Consider the following 21,356-nt stretch of genomic DNA (forward strand, 5'->3'; position numbering starts at 1 on the left):
CTCTCCAACCTACTAATTTATTGCTTTTCAGCTTAGGTGACCCCTTCTTCCTTCTACTATGAAATGAAACTGTCCTGGCTTATCAGAGCAGGAACGTGCGGGAAGGGGAAGCTGGGACTCGACGCGCACATCCTGCGCGGCTCCGCGGGGCTCAGTCGCCGTCAAGTCAAACGCTACGTGCAAACATTGCCCCTTCCCAGTGAAGCTTCTCAGCCAGGCATGGTTTAACTGCTGAAGAAGCACAACTGTATAACCCAAGGGCAGGACAGCATCATCCACGCAGTACACGGCTGCTCTCTTTCATCCCCGTCTGGGTTTCAAGCCGTAACTGAACATTGGTTTCATTTCTAACGCTACACACGAACGCCCCTGGCATCACAGGGTCTTCTGAGGAGGGCCTGGGGGAACTGGGTTCAGCCTGGGGAAAAGGAGGCTGAGGGGGAGACCTTCTGTTGGCCATTGGAATGGGCTGCCCAGGGAGGTGGTGGAGTCAGCATCCCTGGAGGTGTTCAAAAAGGGATTGGACGTGGCACTTGGAGCCGTGGTTTAGTCAGTCAGGAGGTGCTGGGTGACAGGTTGGACTTGATGATCCCTGGGGTCTTTTCCAACCTTATTGATTCTATGATTCTTCTGACCCTTTACAGGTCACTCAAAGGAGACTGGAGCAAGGTTGGGGCTGGTCTCTTCTGCCTAGTAACAAGTGACAGGACAATAGCAAATGGCCTGAAGTGGCACCAAGCGAGGTTTAGGTTTGGCTAGCAGAAGAAACTTCTCCACTGAACAGACTCCCCAGGGAGAGGGTTGAATCCCCACCCCTGGAGGTGTTTCAAACAGGCAGAGATGCAGTGCTGAGGAACATGGTTGGACTCAATCTTACAAATCTTTTCCAAGCAATGTGATTCTGTGATGCTACAGCAGCCTTGGCAATCAGTGCAACACTACACAGGAGTGGAAATCCCAATTTGATCTTGGTCTTCATTTCATCCACAGGCAGCATGGTCTTGCTGCAGCTTTGGGGAAGGAAATGCTACAATTCCCCTAGCAAGCCCAACTATTCCCACAGGGATACTTACATTTCTTTTATCCACCCTCAGTGCTGAGCTCCTAGCAATGCCACACAAGAAATGCTAATGACAGCACTTCCCCTAAGAGCAGCTTTCCAAAATGCCTTTTCTCTCATAAAGAGAGCACAAAATGAGAGCACTTGGGAAGATACCTTCCCCTAGCTTCCATTATCTCTCCTGAAATGCCAAAGCACAGGCAGGATCTGAGAAGTACAGTTTAATGAGTCACTCTTATTGGCAGTTAAATTCATACATCATACACCTTCAAGACTATCCTCAGGGGCCACATGACCAGCAAGCTGGAACAAGGAGCTGCTCTATGGCATTAATAAAGTTGGAAGCCACTGGGAGGAACTGCTACAGCTGCCACTGGTGCAAGGAAAATCTTGTCAGAGGATGATCTACTGAGCACAAGGTTCAAGATGCATTTTGGTTTTTAACCACAGAAAAATACACTCAGCAGCCTGAAGGCACTGAACTTGGACTTTCTGATTTCATGCTTGCAGTGTATCACTAAAGAAATTCCATTTAGAACAATGAACCACAGGTGGCCCAGCAGCTATGTAGGTGCCTTTAATGTCACCAGGAGGAGGGGAAATAAATAAATAAGTAAAGCCTGCATTTCATTATTAAGCTTCAGAATGTTCATCAGGAGTCTGGACTGTGGTGTGCTGAATGCTAATGCAAATGACTTTGAAGCACTTTAGAGTGGAGGTCATAGAATCATCAGCCTGAAGCAAAACTGACAGAACTAAGCTGTTGGCCCTCATGAAAAAGCTTCCCCCTGCACAGAAACCCCTTGCCCCTCAAAACAAAGAAAGAAAGACTCCAAAGCCAAATAATAATAATGATAAAAAGACTGGCAGCTCCAATTCCACAGCTGTGGCAAAGAGGAGGAACCATCAACTTTCTTATGCAATAGAGTAACTCCTTGGACAGCCTTTGGCTAACCCAGACCACAGCACACTACCCAGGCAGTAGCACACACAAAAGCAAACACAGAAAGAAGCTTAATTGCTCCTCAAGAGGTGAAGCACTGGCTCTTTCACTTCAGCAAGATGCCACAGCTTTACAATCAAAAGCTGAGGAAACTCAGTGAGGATTTAAAATGGCAACCTCCATGTTTCTTTTTTTGTTGCTCAGTATACAGATGTCCATTTGCAGCCTTTAATCCATTTGGTCCTGAGGGTGTAACACACTGCATTTCACCAGGAGCAATTAAAGATGTAGTTAATTCAGACCTACAATCTTCCTAACCACAGCATCCTGCCTTACTGGCAACCCATGACACTGGGCACAAGCAGCAGACAAAGCCTGAGCCTTCCCCCGTCCTGAAACAAGTTGGGTTTGCTGTATAGAGACAGCTGAAGCTTCACTCAAGCTTTCTTAAGATTCAAAATGCACAGAGGAAAAACCCAGCTGCTTAAACCTCAGGAAGAAGAGTGCAACTTCCATTTGTTTCTGCTTGGAAATGTGTTAGAGGAAGGTTAGACCTAGGGCAGGGGACACAGTCAGAACAGATCACTATCCAGCATGACCTAAGACGCTGAGCTACTTTGAAGAGCTCCACATGAAAATGCACAATCTTTTAAGCAAGCATTTCTGCTGGCAGTTTACTCTTACCAAATGATTGCCAGGGGTCAGAGGCAGTAGCTGCAACTGTGGATCCTCCCCAAGGATCGGTTTGGTTTGCAACAGCGGGAGGTCCCCAAGGCTCCGTTTTTGGCGGGGCGGGTGCCGAGGAGGGCAGGGCATCCATGAGGTCCAGCAGAGTGGTGTGCTGAGGGCAGGAAGAATCTGAGCTTTAATCAAGAGCATCACCCATTGGAAGACAAAACCCATGAGAGTGAAGAAGCACTTATTATGAATTTTTTTCCTTTTATACACCTGCATTGACTAGTAGTTTGAAAGTTAACCCGCACGGAAGCAGCTTTAAGCTATACAACAAAGCCATCCCAGCAGCATAAAAGAGCTCAGTCATTAAGCTATGTTGTGTTACTGTTTTTCAGCTTTTGGCAGCACAACCAGGAGTTTCTTAGGCGAAGGCACTACCTCCTTCTTTTTGGGAATTTTAATTGTGTCTCTGCGACTCTCCTCCAGAGCCATCTGTAATCTCAGATCATCTCCGCGTCTGAGGCGCTCCTCCTGCAAAGGAAATCAACACTGTTGATATAGACCGTTAGCCTAGGCTGGGCGGCTCGCTCCCTCCTGGTGCCTAGCCCCCTGGGCAGGACATTGCCAGGGAAGGCCTGGCGCTGTTCCCTGCCGCCCTAAGAGCGATGCGTCACAGGCACCTGCCGGGGGACTGCCAGGACTGCTCGCTGGAACTTGCACACACAGCACAAGTAGAGGGGAAAGGATTGCTGGTGATTCTTGCCTCAAACAGAGGCCAGGAGCACCCTGACTCCCTAACACCCACCAGCATGACTGGATCGATTTGCCTGACTGAAGTTTACCCTCCTGTAGTTTTCCTCCTCATGGGAAAGCTACAAAGGAAATGTTCTTTCCAGAATTCAACGCTGGAAGCACCACAGGACTTCAAAAGAAAGTCAATAGCCCATCTCCAAATTACGGTGATGAGCATTCAAACCACCACTGAAGGACACAGGCATTTGAACTTTAATTCTCCTGCCTTCTTTCAGCTTCCCTCTGCTCCTGACGTGACTGTTAGAAAGAAGTGAAATCACTTAGCTACCTCCATGCATGTTTTGTAGGCTGTTAACACCTAGACTGCCATGTCTGTGGTACATCTAACTGCTCTAAGTATCTTTGCCTGCATCACGTTCTTCAGAAGTTGACTAATCCCCCAGCTGGAATTTCCCTGGTGATTTTTGGTTTAAGCTATTTCAACTGATACTCTGATTTTGAGATTCTTTCACTTCATTGCTCAATAATGACAAAGTTTACTGGATGGTAGCTTCCCCTTTCCAAGCACAGAGATACAAATGTTCAACATCCAGCAGCAAACTAATCTTGCAACAGGAAGCCTCTAAAACGTTACAGGCACTCAGCATGGCTGACTTCAATTTTCACTCGCAGCTGAGATTCAATAACTTTGTTAGACATTAACATGCAATAAACCTTATCCACAGCTACAGCATTTACTCCAAATCCACAATGAGCCTCCTAAAAGTTAACACAGTAACATAACCCAGGAGGTAAGATGAGGAATCAGTTCATCCAGTCTTTTAAACCAGGTTCTGCACATGTTCTAGAAGTTTGTGCCAGGTCACCCTTCTGCTCCAGACAATCTTACCCAGCGCACAGATCACTCAACCTGTCACTGTAACCAGAATCCACCGACACTGCTCATGCTGGCCCCGTTAATGAAGGCTTTCAGGACTAGTCATGTTTTCAGTGCTTCCTCACTGAAAACATCTTCAGTAATGTGCTGATTAACATCCTCCCACACCAAGTCTTCTTTGCAAAGTGACTGTCATCTTCCACTAGTCTCAACAGCTCGGAGGCTGAAGTTACTTTAAGAAAGAGAGATTTTAAACAGCATATAAGAGAGTAACATCTTCCCAAATGGCCTTTCTGCTTTCTCTCCCCCTATTCCACCTGGAGCAAAGCCAAGCTGCCATTGGAAAAAACCAACCAAACAAGCCACAGCACCAAAGCAAAGAGGATTGTAGACTCAGCTATGAAAGCATGGGCACTTTGGAAAACCTACACGGGAACTGACCTGCTCCGCCACTTCTCGGCTCATGGCCAGCGCCAGCTGCAGTTGGAGCTCCTCCTCCCCACTGGTCTGAGGCCGAGCCTGCTCGAGCTCCGAGGAAACTCGAGGGGATGTAGCTGTGGAGACAAAACCCACCACATTTAACACACCCAACAATGAAGAGATATGTCCTACCACAAGGTGAGTGGCAAGGCACTGGAAAAGGTTGCCCAGAGAAGTTGTGGAGGTTCCAAGCCTGGAGCCACTCAAAGCCAGGCTGGATAGGGCCTTGAACAACCTGGTCTAGTAGGAGGCGTCTCTGCCCATGGCAGGGGGGTGGAACTAGACTTCTAGCATCCCTTCCAACACAAACCATTCTATGATTCCATGGCATCAGGTCTCATTATCTGAGCAGACCACCCCCCCAACTTTCACATAGCCATTCTGAGAGGTCTCCAGCACAGCAACAGGTTCCCTGGGTGACAGGGACCACCAACTTGCTGAGCACCAGCAGTTCCCTCACCCAAGCACCAGCAGCTCCCTCACCCATAGCAGATAAAGGTCCTACTAATGCTGAGGTTAACCAGCCTGGACAATTGAGCATGCAAAACTTTGCAAGACAGTTCCATCCTGCAAAACAAAGGCTTTTTGTGCTGGTGGGGATGCAGGATCAAGAAGAATCACCAAAGAACGCTGGATGCACCGCCTTAGCTATCAGAGCTACAAGGGGCAGGACACCAACTCAAAAAAGCTACAGTATTAGTTGTTCAGGACAAACATTTATTGACATTTCCTACATCTTCCCAAGTCCATAAGGATTTGCTGGGAGTTGGCCAGTGTCAGGGTAAAACTGGATACCACCCACTCCTCTGTAAAATAATACAGTCTTAATGGGACAGATAAAGAACTATTCTTGACTGTTAAAGAGGCTCAGAGTACAAACAAGCCAGCTATTCATGCTCCAAATTTACAGCAATACTGTACCATTCTCCCTGCTGAAAAAGAAAAGTTTGGTACAGAAGTTGTGGGGGTTGTCTGGCTTTTGTTGTTGGTCTGTCTTTGGATGAAGATGACTATTAGCTGGTAATCTACCCTCCTCCTCCTCCAGTAACAGTCAAGCTTGACAGCTCAAATACAACTTCTTCATACACAAATCATCTTGCAGTTCTGTTTTTACTACAGCAGAACACAAAAATTCCCACCCCAATAGGACACCACCAGTAGGTTTAGCCCTAGAGAGTAATTCAACTCTTTCTGTGCTCACTCCCTCAGATAATTCTCTAGCATCAAAATAATTTACACAGAAATTGTCTTACTCCAGCAAGGAAGCTTGTGGTTAAGGGCTGCAATGATAATCAGGTTGGCAAAATACATACTGACATTTAATAAAGAGGAACTGTATTTTTAAACCAGTGTGTCAAGCTCAAAAGAAATCCAGTTCCTCTTTAACAGCTCAGTTGGGCTTGTAAAGACTACCTTGCCAACTGTCACTTTAAAACCAACTTTTCCAGCCACTACTTTAATCCTCCAGATACTCCCCAGTCCTGACTGCCACCAAGTATTACAAAATAAAACCTGCAACCTTCCCTCTCATGCAGCAGGAAGGTGACTTTGGGAAGAAGGAATGACTTTCAAATGTGCCATCCCATCCCACTTTTTTCCCCTGAAGTGACAAATTCATTTATCACCCAAAATGACTCTTCCATGTTGTGCTGATCCTGAAGCTTTTGAGCCACCCAGACCAGCTCTTTTCTTCATATAAGTGTTACTCACACCTCACTTCTATTACTTTTCAAACTTAATTTATTTAGATATAAAGCATCTAAATTTAGCCTGCATCACTGGGTGGTTTTTGCTCCAACAGCCACAGACAGGCTCTCCAATACATTATATGGACTGTTGTAGACTTAAGGGAGGAATAAACTGGGCTTCAGACAAGAGGATGTTTGACAGCATGGAAAATGCAACCTTTATGTGTTTGTAAAGCTTCAATAGTCTTAAATACTGAAATAAAGAGAATGAAAACCAAAACAAAACTCAGCATGAGATTATCAAAGGTAGCCCAGGACAGAAATACTGAGATCCTTCTCTGATCTGTCAGTCAAAATAAAAGTAGTTGAGTACATCCACATGGACTCAGAAAAGCCCTTTGATACTAAATAGGATGTTTCTGTTAAACAGAGGAGAGTGTAAGTACTAAAATAGAATCATAGAATGGCTTGGAAGGGACCTTAAAGATCTAGTTCCAATCCCCCTGCCATGGGGAGGGACACCTCCCACTAGACCTGGTTGCAAAGAGAAACTGTCAAAGCAGGAGGAGAAACTGGAGTATTTCAAAGACGACTGAGAAGTGAAATGAGAAATTATTCCTGTAGCAACCACCTTCTGCTACTTGAAGGCACCAACTGCAAGTGACAGAGAACCTTCTTTAGTATTAAACCACAAGCTAACTCCTGGGCACCAACCTAAAACTATCACCAAGCTCGGCACTACTGAGCTCCTCTAACACACCAACTGCAGGACCAGACACTCAAATCCCAGGGAGATGATTTCAAAAGAGAACAGGTGGGGCAATACTTCCCTTCTGAGTACAGAGAGTATTTGACCTGCTTATCTTTACAAAAGAGAAGATTGAGCAGTTTATGGTTTCCATCAGGCTTCCAAAGACTAGGGAGAAAACATATTTAGGACAAAGGGCAAGAAACTGACCATGATTACATTGGAGAGACAGAAAGAAGTGGCTTTCCAGCAGGAATTCTAGAAGGAAAGAGTCATAACTGGCTTAAACCCAGGGCTAGATAAGCATACAAATGGGACACCAACAGTCACAGAACCCCAGCATGGTGAGGGTTGGAAGGGACCTTTGGAGATCATCCAGTCCAGTCCCCCTGCTTGAGCAGGGGCTTCCAGAGCAGGCTGCCCAGGTTCACAATGTCCAGGTGGATTTGGAATCTCTCCCGAAAAGGAGACAAGAGTCACCTGAGAACAGATGGCAAGAGGACTACCATCAGGCAGGTACCTTCTGCTCTTCTCTTTCTTTAACTGCAATCATGGGGAAGAATGTGACTTCCTGCACCTTTCATACAGGATTTTTCCATCTCTGTTGACATTCCACAACAACAATGGACTTAAAACGATCTGGCACAATGACTTAAAATGAGTTCACTCTGTTGATTTTCCTCCCCTTTCCATATGAAGAACTACTCACTCAAAGCACTTGCCCCATCCAGCTTTTAACAGCTTTTGCACTAAAATGCTGCAAGAAGCAGGGATTGCATCTTACTCCAAATACTTTTCTTGCCTTCCCATGATGGGCTCTGCCTTCCAGCCAGGCAAGGGAAAGGCAGGCTGGATTTGGCAGGGAGCTCCATGACCCCAGGGCTCCCAACAGAGCCCAGCATTCAAGAGGCTCTGGGATGGGCACACAGATAATAAGGGGTCTCACGGATACAGCTTATTTCTTTTCACTTTTGGGCTTTCCAGCAATTCATTCTGCTTGGTTTTATCAACTCTAAAAGGCCCTTTAGTGCTCATCTTAGGAAGAAAAGGAGAAAATTGTCAATTTGAAATTCTTCCTTGGGCTTCACATAAAAAATAATTGATAAAAAAATGTTGCTTCTGCAGTGGTTATAAAACTATCTACACTCAATAGCTGCCAGCATGTTATGTGAAAAAGGATTAAGGGTCCTCAGCAGAGGAGAGACAGGGACCTGTTGGAGCAGGGCCAACAGAGGCCACAGCAATGAAGTGAGGGCTGGAAGCCCTCTGCTGTGAGGCCAGGCTGAGATAGTTGGGGTTGTTCAGCCTGAGGAAGAGAAGGCTTCAGGGAGGAGACCTTCCTGTGGCCTTTCAGTACTTTAAGTATTCATGGAGTGTACAAGAAAGATGGGGACAGACTTTTGATGGTTTTAAACTGAGAGATTTAGACTAGATCTAGATTATTATTTTTTTACACTGAGGGTGGTGAAAGAGTGGCCCAGGCTGCCCATTCCCAGGCCACACTGCTCTGGGCTCCGAAAGACCTGTTCCACTTGAAGATGTCCCTGCTAACTGCAGGGGAGCTGGACTGGATGGCATCTAGAGGTCCCTTCCAACCCACAGCATTCCATGAGTCCCAGAGAAATTCAAAATACTGCTCTTGGTAGTAACCTGACATGGTTTAGCCCCCAGCTGCACTCCTACACTCCCACAGCACTGCGACTGCCCTCCTCCACCGGCCTGCTCCTGCGTTGATGTTTTCATCGCAGGGACTCAGCAGCAAGGTTACTGCCTCAGGAACAGTATCCCTGCCACACAAAGCATCTCTTATCCCACAGCACATGACAGTTAACTCAGACGTTTATGTAAGATGGGACTCAATAGATCAATTCTGACCTGCTAAGCCCTGCTTTTGTGGCTGCTTTGAGAATCTGGAGATCCTGGCCCTCCTCAGAAGCCAGCCCTGTGGGGCTCTGCTGCTGCAGGGAGAGATGCTACCAGGACAGGCTCTCTTCTCTACACGACTCAAGCTGCAGCAGGAGGAAATCATTTCCAGCCTCAGTTAATCACTAAAGCAGGATCCTGCTCCACCATCTGTCTGGTACAGGTGATGACATCTCTCATACACATCTATGGGTAATTTACTGTATTTTGGCTCTATTAAAAACCCTCTGCAGGGGTCTATAGGTTTGGTTAAGTTAGGAGTTGAAGTGTACACACCCAGAAAGCTGAATTACTGCTTCCTTACATTAGCAGCAACAACAACAAAAAATCAATCCCAGCACACAGGAAAAAAAAGAGACTCAATATTGTCATGCAGAAGTGTGCACTGGGTCTGCTGGGTGGCTTTTTGTTGCTGTTGTTTTGTAAATGTCACTCTGGCCCAAGCGATGGCACAGAGCACCCTGGAAATTAATCCCCAGCTTTATCACCTGCAGGTGACATTCCTCAGGACAGAATTCAGCTCTTACTCACACCTGCTCAGAAAGCAAAGCTGCTCCCTCCTCCAATTAGTATGCCTACAAAGGGAGACAAAACCCAGGCTGATGTGAAAAATTAGAAAAATATGAAGGTAAGAACTTCCAAACTGAGAGCAGTTCTCTGGGGAAACAAGCAGGGATGCCATCTGTTACTCCTCAAATGAAAGACTATCTAAAGATGAAGACTCTGAAAAAGCCAATCTAACCTCTCCAATTATGACAGGGCATGTGCAAACTGTTTGATCTACAAGGAACCATGTGATCCACCTTTCCACTGGGAGTTAAAGAGATCTTTTCAAATAGAAGCCAAGAATTAACAGCACCTATTGACATGACAAGGTGGAGCTGCTGATCAGCTTTACTCCATGATTTCCAATTGCACAGCAGCAGACACAGCACTTTGGAAACTCATTTGGAACTAAACAAATCCTTGAGGCTTGGTTTGGTTAAAGAGCATTTTCTCTCTCTCAGGTGATCCCTACACTCACCTCAGCAGACACAGATCATTTCTGGCAGCTACAGAAGCTACACCAATGGCACCTCCCACCTTTACTTAGAGCACAAGATGAATAAAAGTATGGTAAAAGGATTAAACCCAGTGCTCAACTGACACCAGGCAGGTAACACAGGAGCCTACCAAATCCCTTCAACACTTCTATCTACAGAAATTATCCAGGCAACTCATCCAGATTCATGGCTGGAGGATAAGCCAGACATTCTAGGGCTTGGAAGATGCTGAGGGAACTGAAGCACCTCTGTGAGGAGCAAAGTTTGAGAGACCTGGGACTGTTCAGCCTGAAGTACAGATCCCCAGAGGGGATCTTCTCAAAGCTCAGCAAGAACTAAAGGGTGGGGAGCAGGAGAATGGGGCCAGACTCTTTTCAGGGGTGCCTAGTGGCAGGATGGGGGGCAGCAGCACAAATTGGAACCCAGAAAGTTCAATCTGAACAGGAGGAGAAACTTCTTTGCTGCAGAAATGCTGGAGCCCTGGAGCAGGCAGCCCAGAGAGGTTGTGAAGTCTCCTTGTATGGAGATTCCAAAGCCCCCTGGACACTGTGATCCTGGGCAAGCTGCTCTGGGTGACCCTGCTTTGGCAGTGGGGTTGGACTAGATGATTCCCAGAGGTTCCTTCCAACCCCACCATGCTGGGATTCCGTGATATTCTCTGACTAAAATGAAAGGTCAGAGATGTATTCCACCTTGAAATGATGCAGAAGAGATTACCAAAAAGCCTTTACAAACAGGAGGGTTAGGAATTTCCTGCAGTCTCAAACCCAAATCAGTAATTCCTCTGAAGTATTTTCTACTCCTAGCAAAAGAGGAGAGACAAGGCTGAAACAGATGAGTGAACACAGACTTGCTGATGCTTTACAGAACTGTTCTTAAATAATGACTCAACTTAATGTGAATAACCACTGGGAATATCAAACCCCATTATTTCAGCTAAAGAAAAACTGCTCCCAAAATCTTTCCAGGTAAGGTTAAACAGCCCTGGCATTTCCCAGCATCCATCAAAGCCCTTTCCAGTCCACTTTCACCAATTCTCTGTCAGACAGACTATACACTGAATGACTCTGATTTGAGTCAAGCAGCCAACCTCCAGGTGAGGTGCTCCTCTAAAACGAGGCCAGACTCTGGATGCCACCTCGTTCCCTATGCTGCTACACTTGTGTCAATGCCATCAGGACCTTAAACATACCAGTCCCACTCTGCCAGTGTTTCTAAGTGCCACCCAAGCCAGCTGATGGCCAAAGGATGTGTATGGCCTGAGATAACACAGGTAGGTCCTGGGTTAAGCATCACAGGATAGGACCTCTTTAATAAGCTGGGCTTCAGTAAACTTGGTTTTAAACATGAAGGCAATACAAGGAGAGGACCAGCACTCTCCAGCAATCCTTCAAAGTTGAAGCCAAGTTCAAACACATGATCTTCTGGGGGCAGGAGCACCAGGGAATTGGCTTTGCCAGGCACTTCCCTCCACGTACAGCATTTCCCTATCATTTTTCTGCCTTCCTTAATCACCCCAGCCACAGCAAATGACACATTGCTTCCTAAGCAGCCACAGCTCAACAGTGACAGTCTGGAGTGTTCTGCTGAAGAGAACAGTCAGGAAAGAACAAGGTACTCTCAGTCCCTACATTCTTGTCACATCTCCCAGAAGATTCTGCAGGCCCAAGGTGCTCGAGCACAGCATGCTGCAAGTCCCCTAACTTGCCAGCCACACAGTACCAAGTTATGCTGCTTCTGTGCTTCAGCATAGCAACAGAGTAATATCAATATTCCTGTGTAAGCCTCTCCTGAAAGAGCACTTTAAAAAGATAGTTCTTCAATGAAGGACTTTATTAGGACCAGCAAACCCTCACAAAGGCACTCCCAGGCTTGAACCAGCACAGAGTTCAGACTTAAGAGGACTATATTAAGCACAGCCTACTTCTCCCTGTGCAGCCCTAAATCCAGAATCCTATTTAAGTGGTCACTGGCAGCTGTGGATAAAACAAGGCTAGGAACAAGAGGCTGAAGCATTCAAACATGAGTGACTAACATCTAGCATAAAGACAGTACTTAGGCTCAAAGCCAGATCAGAGGTAGGGATCTATCCAAAATATTTCAAATATGAGCCTTATATTCCTTCCTCTTCTGAGCAGGTTTAGTTTCAGCACCACATAAGCACATTCCCCTAATAAAGGGGAAATAAAACCTGCTATCAGATCTCATGCAACTCTGCAACATTTACACATTCTCCAAAGTAAATAAAACCTTTTTACGTGCTTTGTGATGAAATATTTAATTGCTCTTAATCCAAGCCTCAATTGCCCCTGGCTGAAAGCTGTAAGGTTGCCAACTGTCCCCAGTATGACAGCAATTGTTGACAAAATGGAGGCTGGGAGGAGCTTTCTATTTGCTTTTAGCTTTACAGTATCTCTCTTGGCTCCCATTCACAGATTACCAGACTAGATAGCAAAACCATACTGGTACAAATGTTTCCACCAATAGCCAGGAACAGAATTGTACAAGCTTTACAGTGCAGAAAGCTTCAGGGCCAACAAAGTCATTAAAGGCAAAGCTTTGGGGGAAAGGTTTTTTTTTATTAAGAACTATCAGGCTTCTTCATTTCATTTTCCACAGTTTCTAAAGGGCTGTTAGAGATGAAATGAAAATACCTGCAAGGAAACTGGGGAAAATGGCCTTGTCTGCCAGCATGCCTTGCCTACAGCAGTGAGGGATGATGGTACAGCAGTTAAGAGATCTTTTTCCATCTTGAATTCTCTCACACTACATGGGCTATCAGTCCTGCTTTTATTTGTTCATAAAGGATAAATTTGGGACACAAAGACCAGCAACTCTACAACAAAAACCTTTCTGGCTCAGCACCAAACACAAAACCCAATTCTTAAATGCACTGTGAGATACAAGCTACAGAGATGCTTAAGCAGCAATCTGAGCACTGCAATGTTTACAGCCAGAGATGCACAGTGCAGCTAATTCAACACTCTGAAGGATGAGAGTACAAAAAAGGGCCCAGTGGCTGCTCCAGTATTGCACTTTCCATAACTGACAGAAGGGGGAAGAGATCCTTCAGGCACAACCCAGACACATTATCCACTGAAGTTACTTGTGATCTCTCCTGGAGAAGCTATTAAGCTCTTCCAGCCAGCTCTTCTGCAGGAAAGTATCAAAAATGGGGAGATTGTATAGCCAAAAGGGAATGGATTCTCAAAACCTGCATCTCCCACCATTGCATCCAGCACAGAACAAAGAAAAATGCTCCAGAAGTCTGAGAAATGGTTTAAAGGCTGTTACAAACTCTGTGTTTGGATGTTAATCAGACACGTGGAATAGCAAACAAAGAGGGTGGATGTACATTTTTAATAGGCAAATCTCATGCTATAGATTGCACATCTAAATGCCTCTGATCTCCTCTTCAAAGGCTCAGAGGAATGAAAGACAACTCTACCAGCATATACAACAGCAGCATCCCAGAGCTGCTGTAAGGAGAGCATTTCCCAGGAGCCAGGCATCACAATGTCTTCTACAGATTTTACCAAATCCATGTTTTCAGAACAAAAGAAAGGGCTTGTTACAGCCTAAAAGAAAACAATGATTGAGACAATCTCTTTCACTTGAAATAATGAAAAGCATCATTTCCATTAACTGTAGGAGGCACAAGAATAACCCCACATTTATGTAACAGATGAAATGTCTGCATTTTGATGAAACCCCTTCATCATTTCCGAGGATAAAAGGACACATCTCTACATAAACTTTTCCATTATTGGAAGCAAAGCTTTGTTATAACAAATCCAAGCATACAAAGAAACCCAAACATAGTTAAATTTCACAAGATACAGATCACGAAGCCTAACAACCATCTGTATTTTTTTTCCTGACAGATAATTTAAGTCCATGAGAGTCAAAAACAGAGGAAGAACCTGAAGTAAAAAAGCAGCCTGAGATTTCTAAAGCCTCTTAGGTACATACTTATGGGGGAGGAGGGGAAAAAAAAAGATTAAGAAACCCTTACCTCAAAAGCAACTCTGCAAATAGAGATGCAGAGCAAAGGCACAGGCAGGGAAATGACAGCGTGCAGTAAATCAACACTGCACTGACAGAACAACCAAACCTTGAAACCTCACTCCCCATCAAAATCCTTCAAGTGTCCAAGAAACAACTTGCAAACACACCCTGCATTGCTCAAGCCTTGCTGTGTGGAATAGTTTGAAGCCTCTGGTAGCATTTAACATGACAAACAGTAGTTACACACTAATTAAAGTTAAGAGCTGATGAAGTAATAACCCTGTGGAACAAACCAAAGGTGTGCTCAGCATACCTTAGTGACTAGTACTGCAGCCCAGCAGCATTAGGATGAAAACAACAGGATTGCAAGCCAGCTCCCAAGTTAAGGATTTTTGTTAGAGCCCACAGAGATCTCCTGACCTCAGAAGAAAAAAAGGGCTGTGATAATAAACAGAAATGTTCTTCATAGTAACGACTGATAAGAAGGAAACAGCCTCAAGTCGCACCAGGGGAAGTTTAAGTTGGGTATTAGCAGAAACTTCTTGACTGAAAGGGTTCTCAAACACTGGAGCAGGCTCCCCAGGGAGGTGGCTGAATCTCTGTCCCTGGAGGGCTTTAAAAGCTGTGCAGATGTGCTGCAGAGGGACATGGTTTAGCACTAGAGTAGGTAGAGTTAGAGAATGGTTGGGCTCAATGATCTTAAAGGTCTTGTCCAACCAAAACATTGCAGGATTCCTCAAACTCTCACACTGAACCAGTGCTCAAGCATGGGGGTATGTTGGTTACATTCCATTGCTGACTAGGAGACAATAAAAATTCTCATACTTGAAATCTTTATGAAGTGTTTTTGAACCCTCCACCCTCAAAATACTTTCTTTGGAGAGGAGGAAAAAAGAAATCGTTTCTCCTGCTCCCCTCCACAGCACTCAATGGACAGAGATTTTCTTCATCCTACCTTGATTTGATCTGCTTCCTCCTACTGTTTTCCTCCTAAAATGTCTGTGCATGCCAGGGGACTGACACCATCCTATTCAGCATTTAAGGAGAGCTTTGGGGGACAGGACACAACAAACTTCAGGTTCTTCGAAGCAGTGCTCAATCGATTCACCACACTGGCTCAGTTACAGACCTCCACACACTGTAAGCCTTCATTTAAAGCAAAGATTTTCCTTCAGAATTAGACCACAACCACTGGCACTCCAGCCAAAGCAGCTTTCATCAGGTCATTACTTATATTAAGAAGGATTTAGTGCCAAACCAGGCCTCTTCCTAACGTGACAGGGAGTTCCCCCAAGCAGTGCTAGAAAGAATCTGCTCTTCCCACATCACTGTATTATTTTAAGGATGAAATAAAGTATTTTGTAGTGATACTTGCATACCAAATGCTGATCGTGTAAACAAACACAGACACATTCAAAACATCACTGGTGAAGGAACTGCTGAGCAAACGAAGGAAACTGGATTCCGATACTCTTCCCAAAGTAAAATAGCAGCAACACAACATAGCAGAAGGATGCAGGAAATACTCTGTATTTCTACTATTTTTTTTCCCTGAATTCTATCTAAACCATAAAGGATTCAAGTTTTCAAGCACTCATTTTAAAACTAGAACCACAACACCCTCATTCACAATCTCCCTCCTGAGGCTGGGGCCCATCACCTCAAACGCTGGAAGACATTCACAAAAGCAGCTGGACAACACCACCTCTGGGAACTGACAGCAAACAACCACTTTGAAAATTGATTTGTGTCAACACACATTCTCTCCAAAACAAATATTTAACCAGGCATTTGAAGCGATACTAGTGCCATGGAACAGACCTGCAAAGACTCAGCCACCGCAAAAAGCCCTTGCAGTCAGCATCAGCACATCAATCCCCCTGGCAGGCACCACTTACCCTCATCTCTAACAGCAGTACAAAATCTCTCAAAGAAAAAGAGGAGAGACTTTTTGTGCACGGTTGCTTGTACTTACAGCCATGGTAGGACGCTGGGGATCCTCCAGACTTTCCATATTCCTGCTCCGAATAGCTGGTGGATAGATTTGGCTGACTGGAGCCTCGGCCAAAGGTGATCTGATTGCTGCCCACTCCGGTGGCCACCTGAGCCATGCGTTCTTTGGTCTTCAGGGCCTGGGCCCTCTCCGTCTTGAGTCGCTCATCGTCCTTCAGGAGGGACACCAGCTGCTTGGACTTCTCCCTGACGTTGATGCCCTGGTCTTTACCATCCCGGTCTATGTACTGAAAATCTTTCAACGTCTGGATAGCAAAAATATTCTCTTTGCACTGCTGCGCCACGCGCTCGGAGCCGGTCTTGATCAGGTAGTCTAGCAGAGTCAGGGCCTTGTAGACGTGGCGCCAGTTCTTGCCGTGGTCGTTCAGGCGCTTCCAGATCATGCTCATGATTTCAGAGAAGGCCACAACGTTGTAAGTCAGATCTGCTATTTCGGTCATCAGCGAACTGGAGGGACCCCAGGGGTCGTTCGAGGTTGCTTCCCGAACTTTTATTTCGGCCTCTGAGTAATTGTTGACAATGTTCTTCATCTGCCGCCTGAGAGCCGAACTTGTCATTTTTAGTTCCCTTTTGACCAAGACAGACTCCAGAACACAAAGAGAACCGAGCTAGATCTGCTCCGCTAGGAACGTTTCTGAACGGCGAAGGCTCCGTGTCAGTGGCGTACTTGTCGCGCGTCCCGCTACAATCATTTCCCCTCTTCCAGAGAGCGACACGAGAACGCGAGAATCATGACCTGGGTGAGGACAGAGAACAAAAGAACATGGGTTGTGTCTTTAATTGTTCCCACGTGGAAAGCAATCGACACACAGAAATTAGCTTTAGCAGCAGGGTTGGACCAAGTGATGCCCAGAAGTCCCTGCCGGGACGCTGGGACTCTGATGTTTTGCTAGAGTTAACTGATGAATTTTCTCGACCAATTTCTTTGGGGGCAACTTGTTCTTCTCCCAAGTAGATACTGAACACTGGAGATGAAAATCTGACCTGCTAAAGCAGGAAGCTCTCCAGGCTGATGCAAATGCAAAACAGAAACAAAGTCCAGAAAACTGCTTCTGGATTTAGTTTCCCAATAACTCAGGCGTTTAGTTTCCCACAGGGCAAAACCCACCCAGAATGTGTGATGACAGAAATGCAATCCCAGCTTGCAGAGCTGAGAAGAAACTACATTAGACATTCCATGGTTAGCAGCCATGAAGCTTCCCTCTAGCAACTGACAACTGCAGATTCCTACGTGGTACTGAGAGAACAGATCTTCCTAAAAACTAAATCAAGCCACGTCTGAACCTTCAGGTAAGGTCAAAGCACACTCAGTTCTCATCTTCAGGGTGGAGACCTTCAAGAGTGCTCTGCAGTCCACTGAGGACCAGGGAAGAGAACCCAACACCAGAAGGATGAACTCCAGCTCAAGGTCACTTTTAATGCTAAGGAGATTAAAGGGGAATTTTGGTTTTTTTCCAACTGTATTTACTTTGTGCATTTGACAACACTCATCAAATCCACAGCTTCTGCTCTGTGTGGTTTGCACAGCACAGAAGACTATTTCATTATAGGAAAATGCAATTGTAAAACCAAAATAACTGAGAAGAGAATGCAAGCACAAGCTCTGGAGCTAGAAAGCTGTTGCAGCCATTTATTTAAGGTCACTGTTTCCAGCAAGCAGAGGCCTGTGAAGCTTTGGAGTACATTACTTGGGTGAACTGGCAGATCTTGCTATTATTTAACACACAACAGTCTTTGAGATTCACCAGTTGCATGAACACTAAGCCCTGAGCCTGTAAGGGAACTTATCACATTACCAGAGCTTCCACACTCAAGATGCCCTCTAATAATATTTCTCCAAACACACCAAAGAGGCAGCAGCATCACTTGCAAAAGGCAGAGAAGTAAAGCAGAGATTTCAAGCCTAAGGGTTGTTACCATTCTGCAAATTACCATTTAGAATGAAAGCAGAATTAAGTGTCAACACAGCCAACATGCAGCTCTACAACCACCTTCTCAACCTAAAGGCATGTTGTACCCTCCCTGCAGAAGCATGGTGGGCAAGTACAACTACTACAGCTCCAGTGAGTTACTGTAGTTTATTTTGTTCCACTAATTTTTGGCAGAATATAAGAAAAGAAAAAAAAAAAAATCACAGAAAATTAAATGAGATCAACACTAAACTTCAGGTACCCTGCATCCATCACAGTCTTCTCCCAGCAGCTAAAACCAGGTGTAGAAAACTGACAATCTGTTTTCAGAGAGCTGGTAGCAACAGGAACAAAAGGCAGCATCTTGCCCTGGGGCATGCAGGTTTGTTGTGCACCATAAACCCACAATCACAAAATGCTGATCCTGCATAAAAACCTCTCAGGTGCTCATGTCTGCTGCTTCACTCCAAATGTCCAAATCTGGTCACTGCCTAATGCAATGCTCTCAAAAGCTGAGGCATCAATAACCTCCACACTTAACACAGACCCCCTTATTTATCCTAAACCATTTCTTCTTGTCAATCATGGATTAAACTGAGTTCCCAAAGCTGAAACAAGTTATCCAAGAAGGTGGCAGCATCTGGTAGAAAGATGGTCATAAAGAACTAGCTGCAGGCAGTAACTTCTTCAGCTGGTAGAATTGAAGGCAGCAGAGGATATAAGTGCCAATCTAATTATGAACACAACCATACTGATGATTTGGTCCCAGAGCAGAAAGCAGCCTCCCTATAAGGAGCGAGCTTGGCATCCAACGAGAAGAGCAGTAAATATCATGGAGGGGAAAAAATAATCAAACCCCTGAGAACTATAAACCCTCCTAAATCAGTTTGAGCAAAAGTCCAGCAAGCCAAACATCTTCAGACACAAGTTCTCACACAAAGGGTATGAAAAAATAATAGACATATAGATATATTACCTTGCCTTATCAGCAGCTTAGGCACCTTGGATGCAACCTACGGTGCAGGTTCTACAGCCAGCAACAGGCAGTGTCTCTACCAACCCCTTTTTTAAAGGCACTTGGGAGGCATTTCTCTTTTCACCCTCAGCAAGCACACAGCAGTGCAGTGCCCACGCTCCACACCCTTTAGTTCACTAGAAACTTGGGCATTTATTCCTCAGGCTGTAGACAGGGGGTAGGATTTCATGAAAAAACCCAAGCAAAACTCAGGTTCTGTCACTCATGATTCTTCAGAAATTGGCCAGCTGCTTCTGACCTGAGGGTCTCCTGAAATTCACTCCCTCTATTTAGCAGCTGCTCCACATGTCTCAGCCACGCCTGATGTCTTCCCATGCACATATTACGCTCCCATTTCTTGACATATACACAGCTCCAAGCACTGCATGTTTCAGATTTGGCAGCAACAGAAGTGTGTATCACAGTATAATCACTTACTGCTCAGGATTTCCCATTCTTTATCAAATACTTTCTAAAAGTCTATTTACCTTTTGGCAGCTGTGCCAAAGCACATGAAACCAGGGTCACCTCTGCTCCCTGTGCCAATGCACTTGAGGCAATTCCACCTGCCACTGTTATCACTCGGCAGGTCTCAATCTTTCAGCCTTCCTTCCAATTCAAGATTTGTTTCAAATTTGACTTACTCTGTTCAGTTTGGCCACCCTATTACTTAGAAGTGATCTGGAAAAGTGTTTGCAAGAGCAGTGATCTCTGGCAGGCCACTTCAGTGGGAACAGCCTCTCACTGTGAGAACCAGCCACTTGCTCCTAACCCCATTTCCCGTCTCGTAACTCGTTGTACATCTATTAAAAACATTCTTGACTCATGAGAGTTTTGTTTCTTTCAAGGCCAGGCATGAGAGGCCTCACCAAAATGGTTTTGTACACTATACAAGCCAATGCCTCACCTACCTGCACCTCCCCAACCAAAGACAAAAGAGAAGTTTGTTTTATTACTTATTACAGCTTCACCCCAAAAGAACAAAAATCACTTTAATAGCACCCATGGTATTTGGGAAGGAAAATCTCACAGTACCTGGCAACATAATACTGCTCCTCAGCAACACCAACCCTGGCCAGTGAAAGAAATACCTGAAGAATTAATCCTAATCACACCATCAGCAGGCACAGGGACAATCAGAGTGCAAATTCACATGCCATACCCAGCTAACTGTAAGCCAGAACCAAACCCGGCAGCCTCCCACCCCTCCAACAGCTTCCCCGTGCCCTCTCTTGCATCAAATGTAACAATTACACAACAGCACAGCAAAACCAATCAACTTAAGGTCTCCCAGAAAATTAGCTTTTCAGCAGTGGTTTGTTTTCTGTCACATCAGGAAGGTGACCAGGCTGCAGCACAACAGAGTCACAGGCTCTGCTGCTAGGCAGACTCTGAGAGGAGCAGAAACAACCCAGCTGTGGCCTCACTTTTAAAGATGCTGATTAAATACAACATGAAGCTGTAAGCTCCAAAAAGCAGCACCCGAAAGAGAAGAGCCTTTACTCCTGCCCAACTACATCACACACATTAAGAACCTGGGCACCTGGTATGAGAGAAGAGTCTAAACAAACAGTGGGAGGGCTCAAGGCTCTGCTGTGCTCTCCATAGAGGATGTAGCTCAACGAAGGAAAAATATTCCTGGCTTTGCTGTGAAGTGAGGGTAAAAAGAAGAATGAAAGTCAAAGCCTGACCCAAAGGAGAGAACCTCATATTTGGGTAGCACTCAGGTTCATGTTTAGGATTTATGAAGCTAATTACTAACAAGGCTACACCCTAAAACAAGTGAGCCTGGAGTACTTAGGCAGAAGACCCTATTCACTGCAGCTCCACTCCCCAAACTGGAAACTTGCTTCTGAAGAAGGCTACTAGCAGAGAGGAAGCCTGGAGTAGTGCTTTGGACAACCAGCAAACATTTCAAGAAGAGAACAAAATGGATTAAGTAAAATGAGCATTTTTTACTCTTCCAGAAAACTAAAGTTCTCACTTGTTACTCTGTGACAGGCCTGAAAACCATCCCATTAGTGCTGGGGTGATCCTTTACCTTCACATCTTTGATTCAAGACAACAAGCATCACGTTAATGCCTCTTCTTCCCTTTTCTTGATGCAAGGCACACCTTCTCATCCTAGTCTACTTTTAATCCATTGAAGACCATTTATTCCATTAAAAACACAGAGGCTGATTGGAGTGGAAAGAAGATGGACATTTTAATCCCCCTCAG

At 45.2% G+C, this 21,356-nt stretch overlaps 1 protein-coding gene across 2 annotated transcripts in view; it reads right to left on the minus strand.

Annotated features, from left to right (window-relative positions):
• EPN2 (epsin 2) overlaps positions 1-21,356 on the minus strand; it is a 48,076-nt gene that overhangs the window by 6,457 nt on the left and 20,263 nt on the right. For both annotated transcript variants that reach the window (XM_054180268.1, XM_054180267.1), the window contains exons 2-5: positions 16,174-16,947; positions 4,750-4,862; positions 3,117-3,209; positions 2,688-2,844 (exon numbers count right to left, since the gene is read on the minus strand). In XM_054180268.1, the coding sequence (XP_054036243.1) occupies positions 2,688-2,844; positions 3,117-3,209; positions 4,750-4,862; positions 16,174-16,768 (958 nt within the window). In that variant the 5' untranslated portion in view covers positions 16,769-16,947. The remainder of the gene's footprint in view (positions 1-2,687; positions 2,845-3,116; positions 3,210-4,749; positions 4,863-16,173; positions 16,948-21,356) is intronic.

This window comes from Dryobates pubescens, chromosome 4 (assembly GCF_014839835.1).
Source record: "Dryobates pubescens isolate bDryPub1 chromosome 4, bDryPub1.pri, whole genome shotgun sequence".
Taxonomy (NCBI): Eukaryota; Metazoa; Chordata; class Aves; order Piciformes; family Picidae; genus Dryobates; species Dryobates pubescens.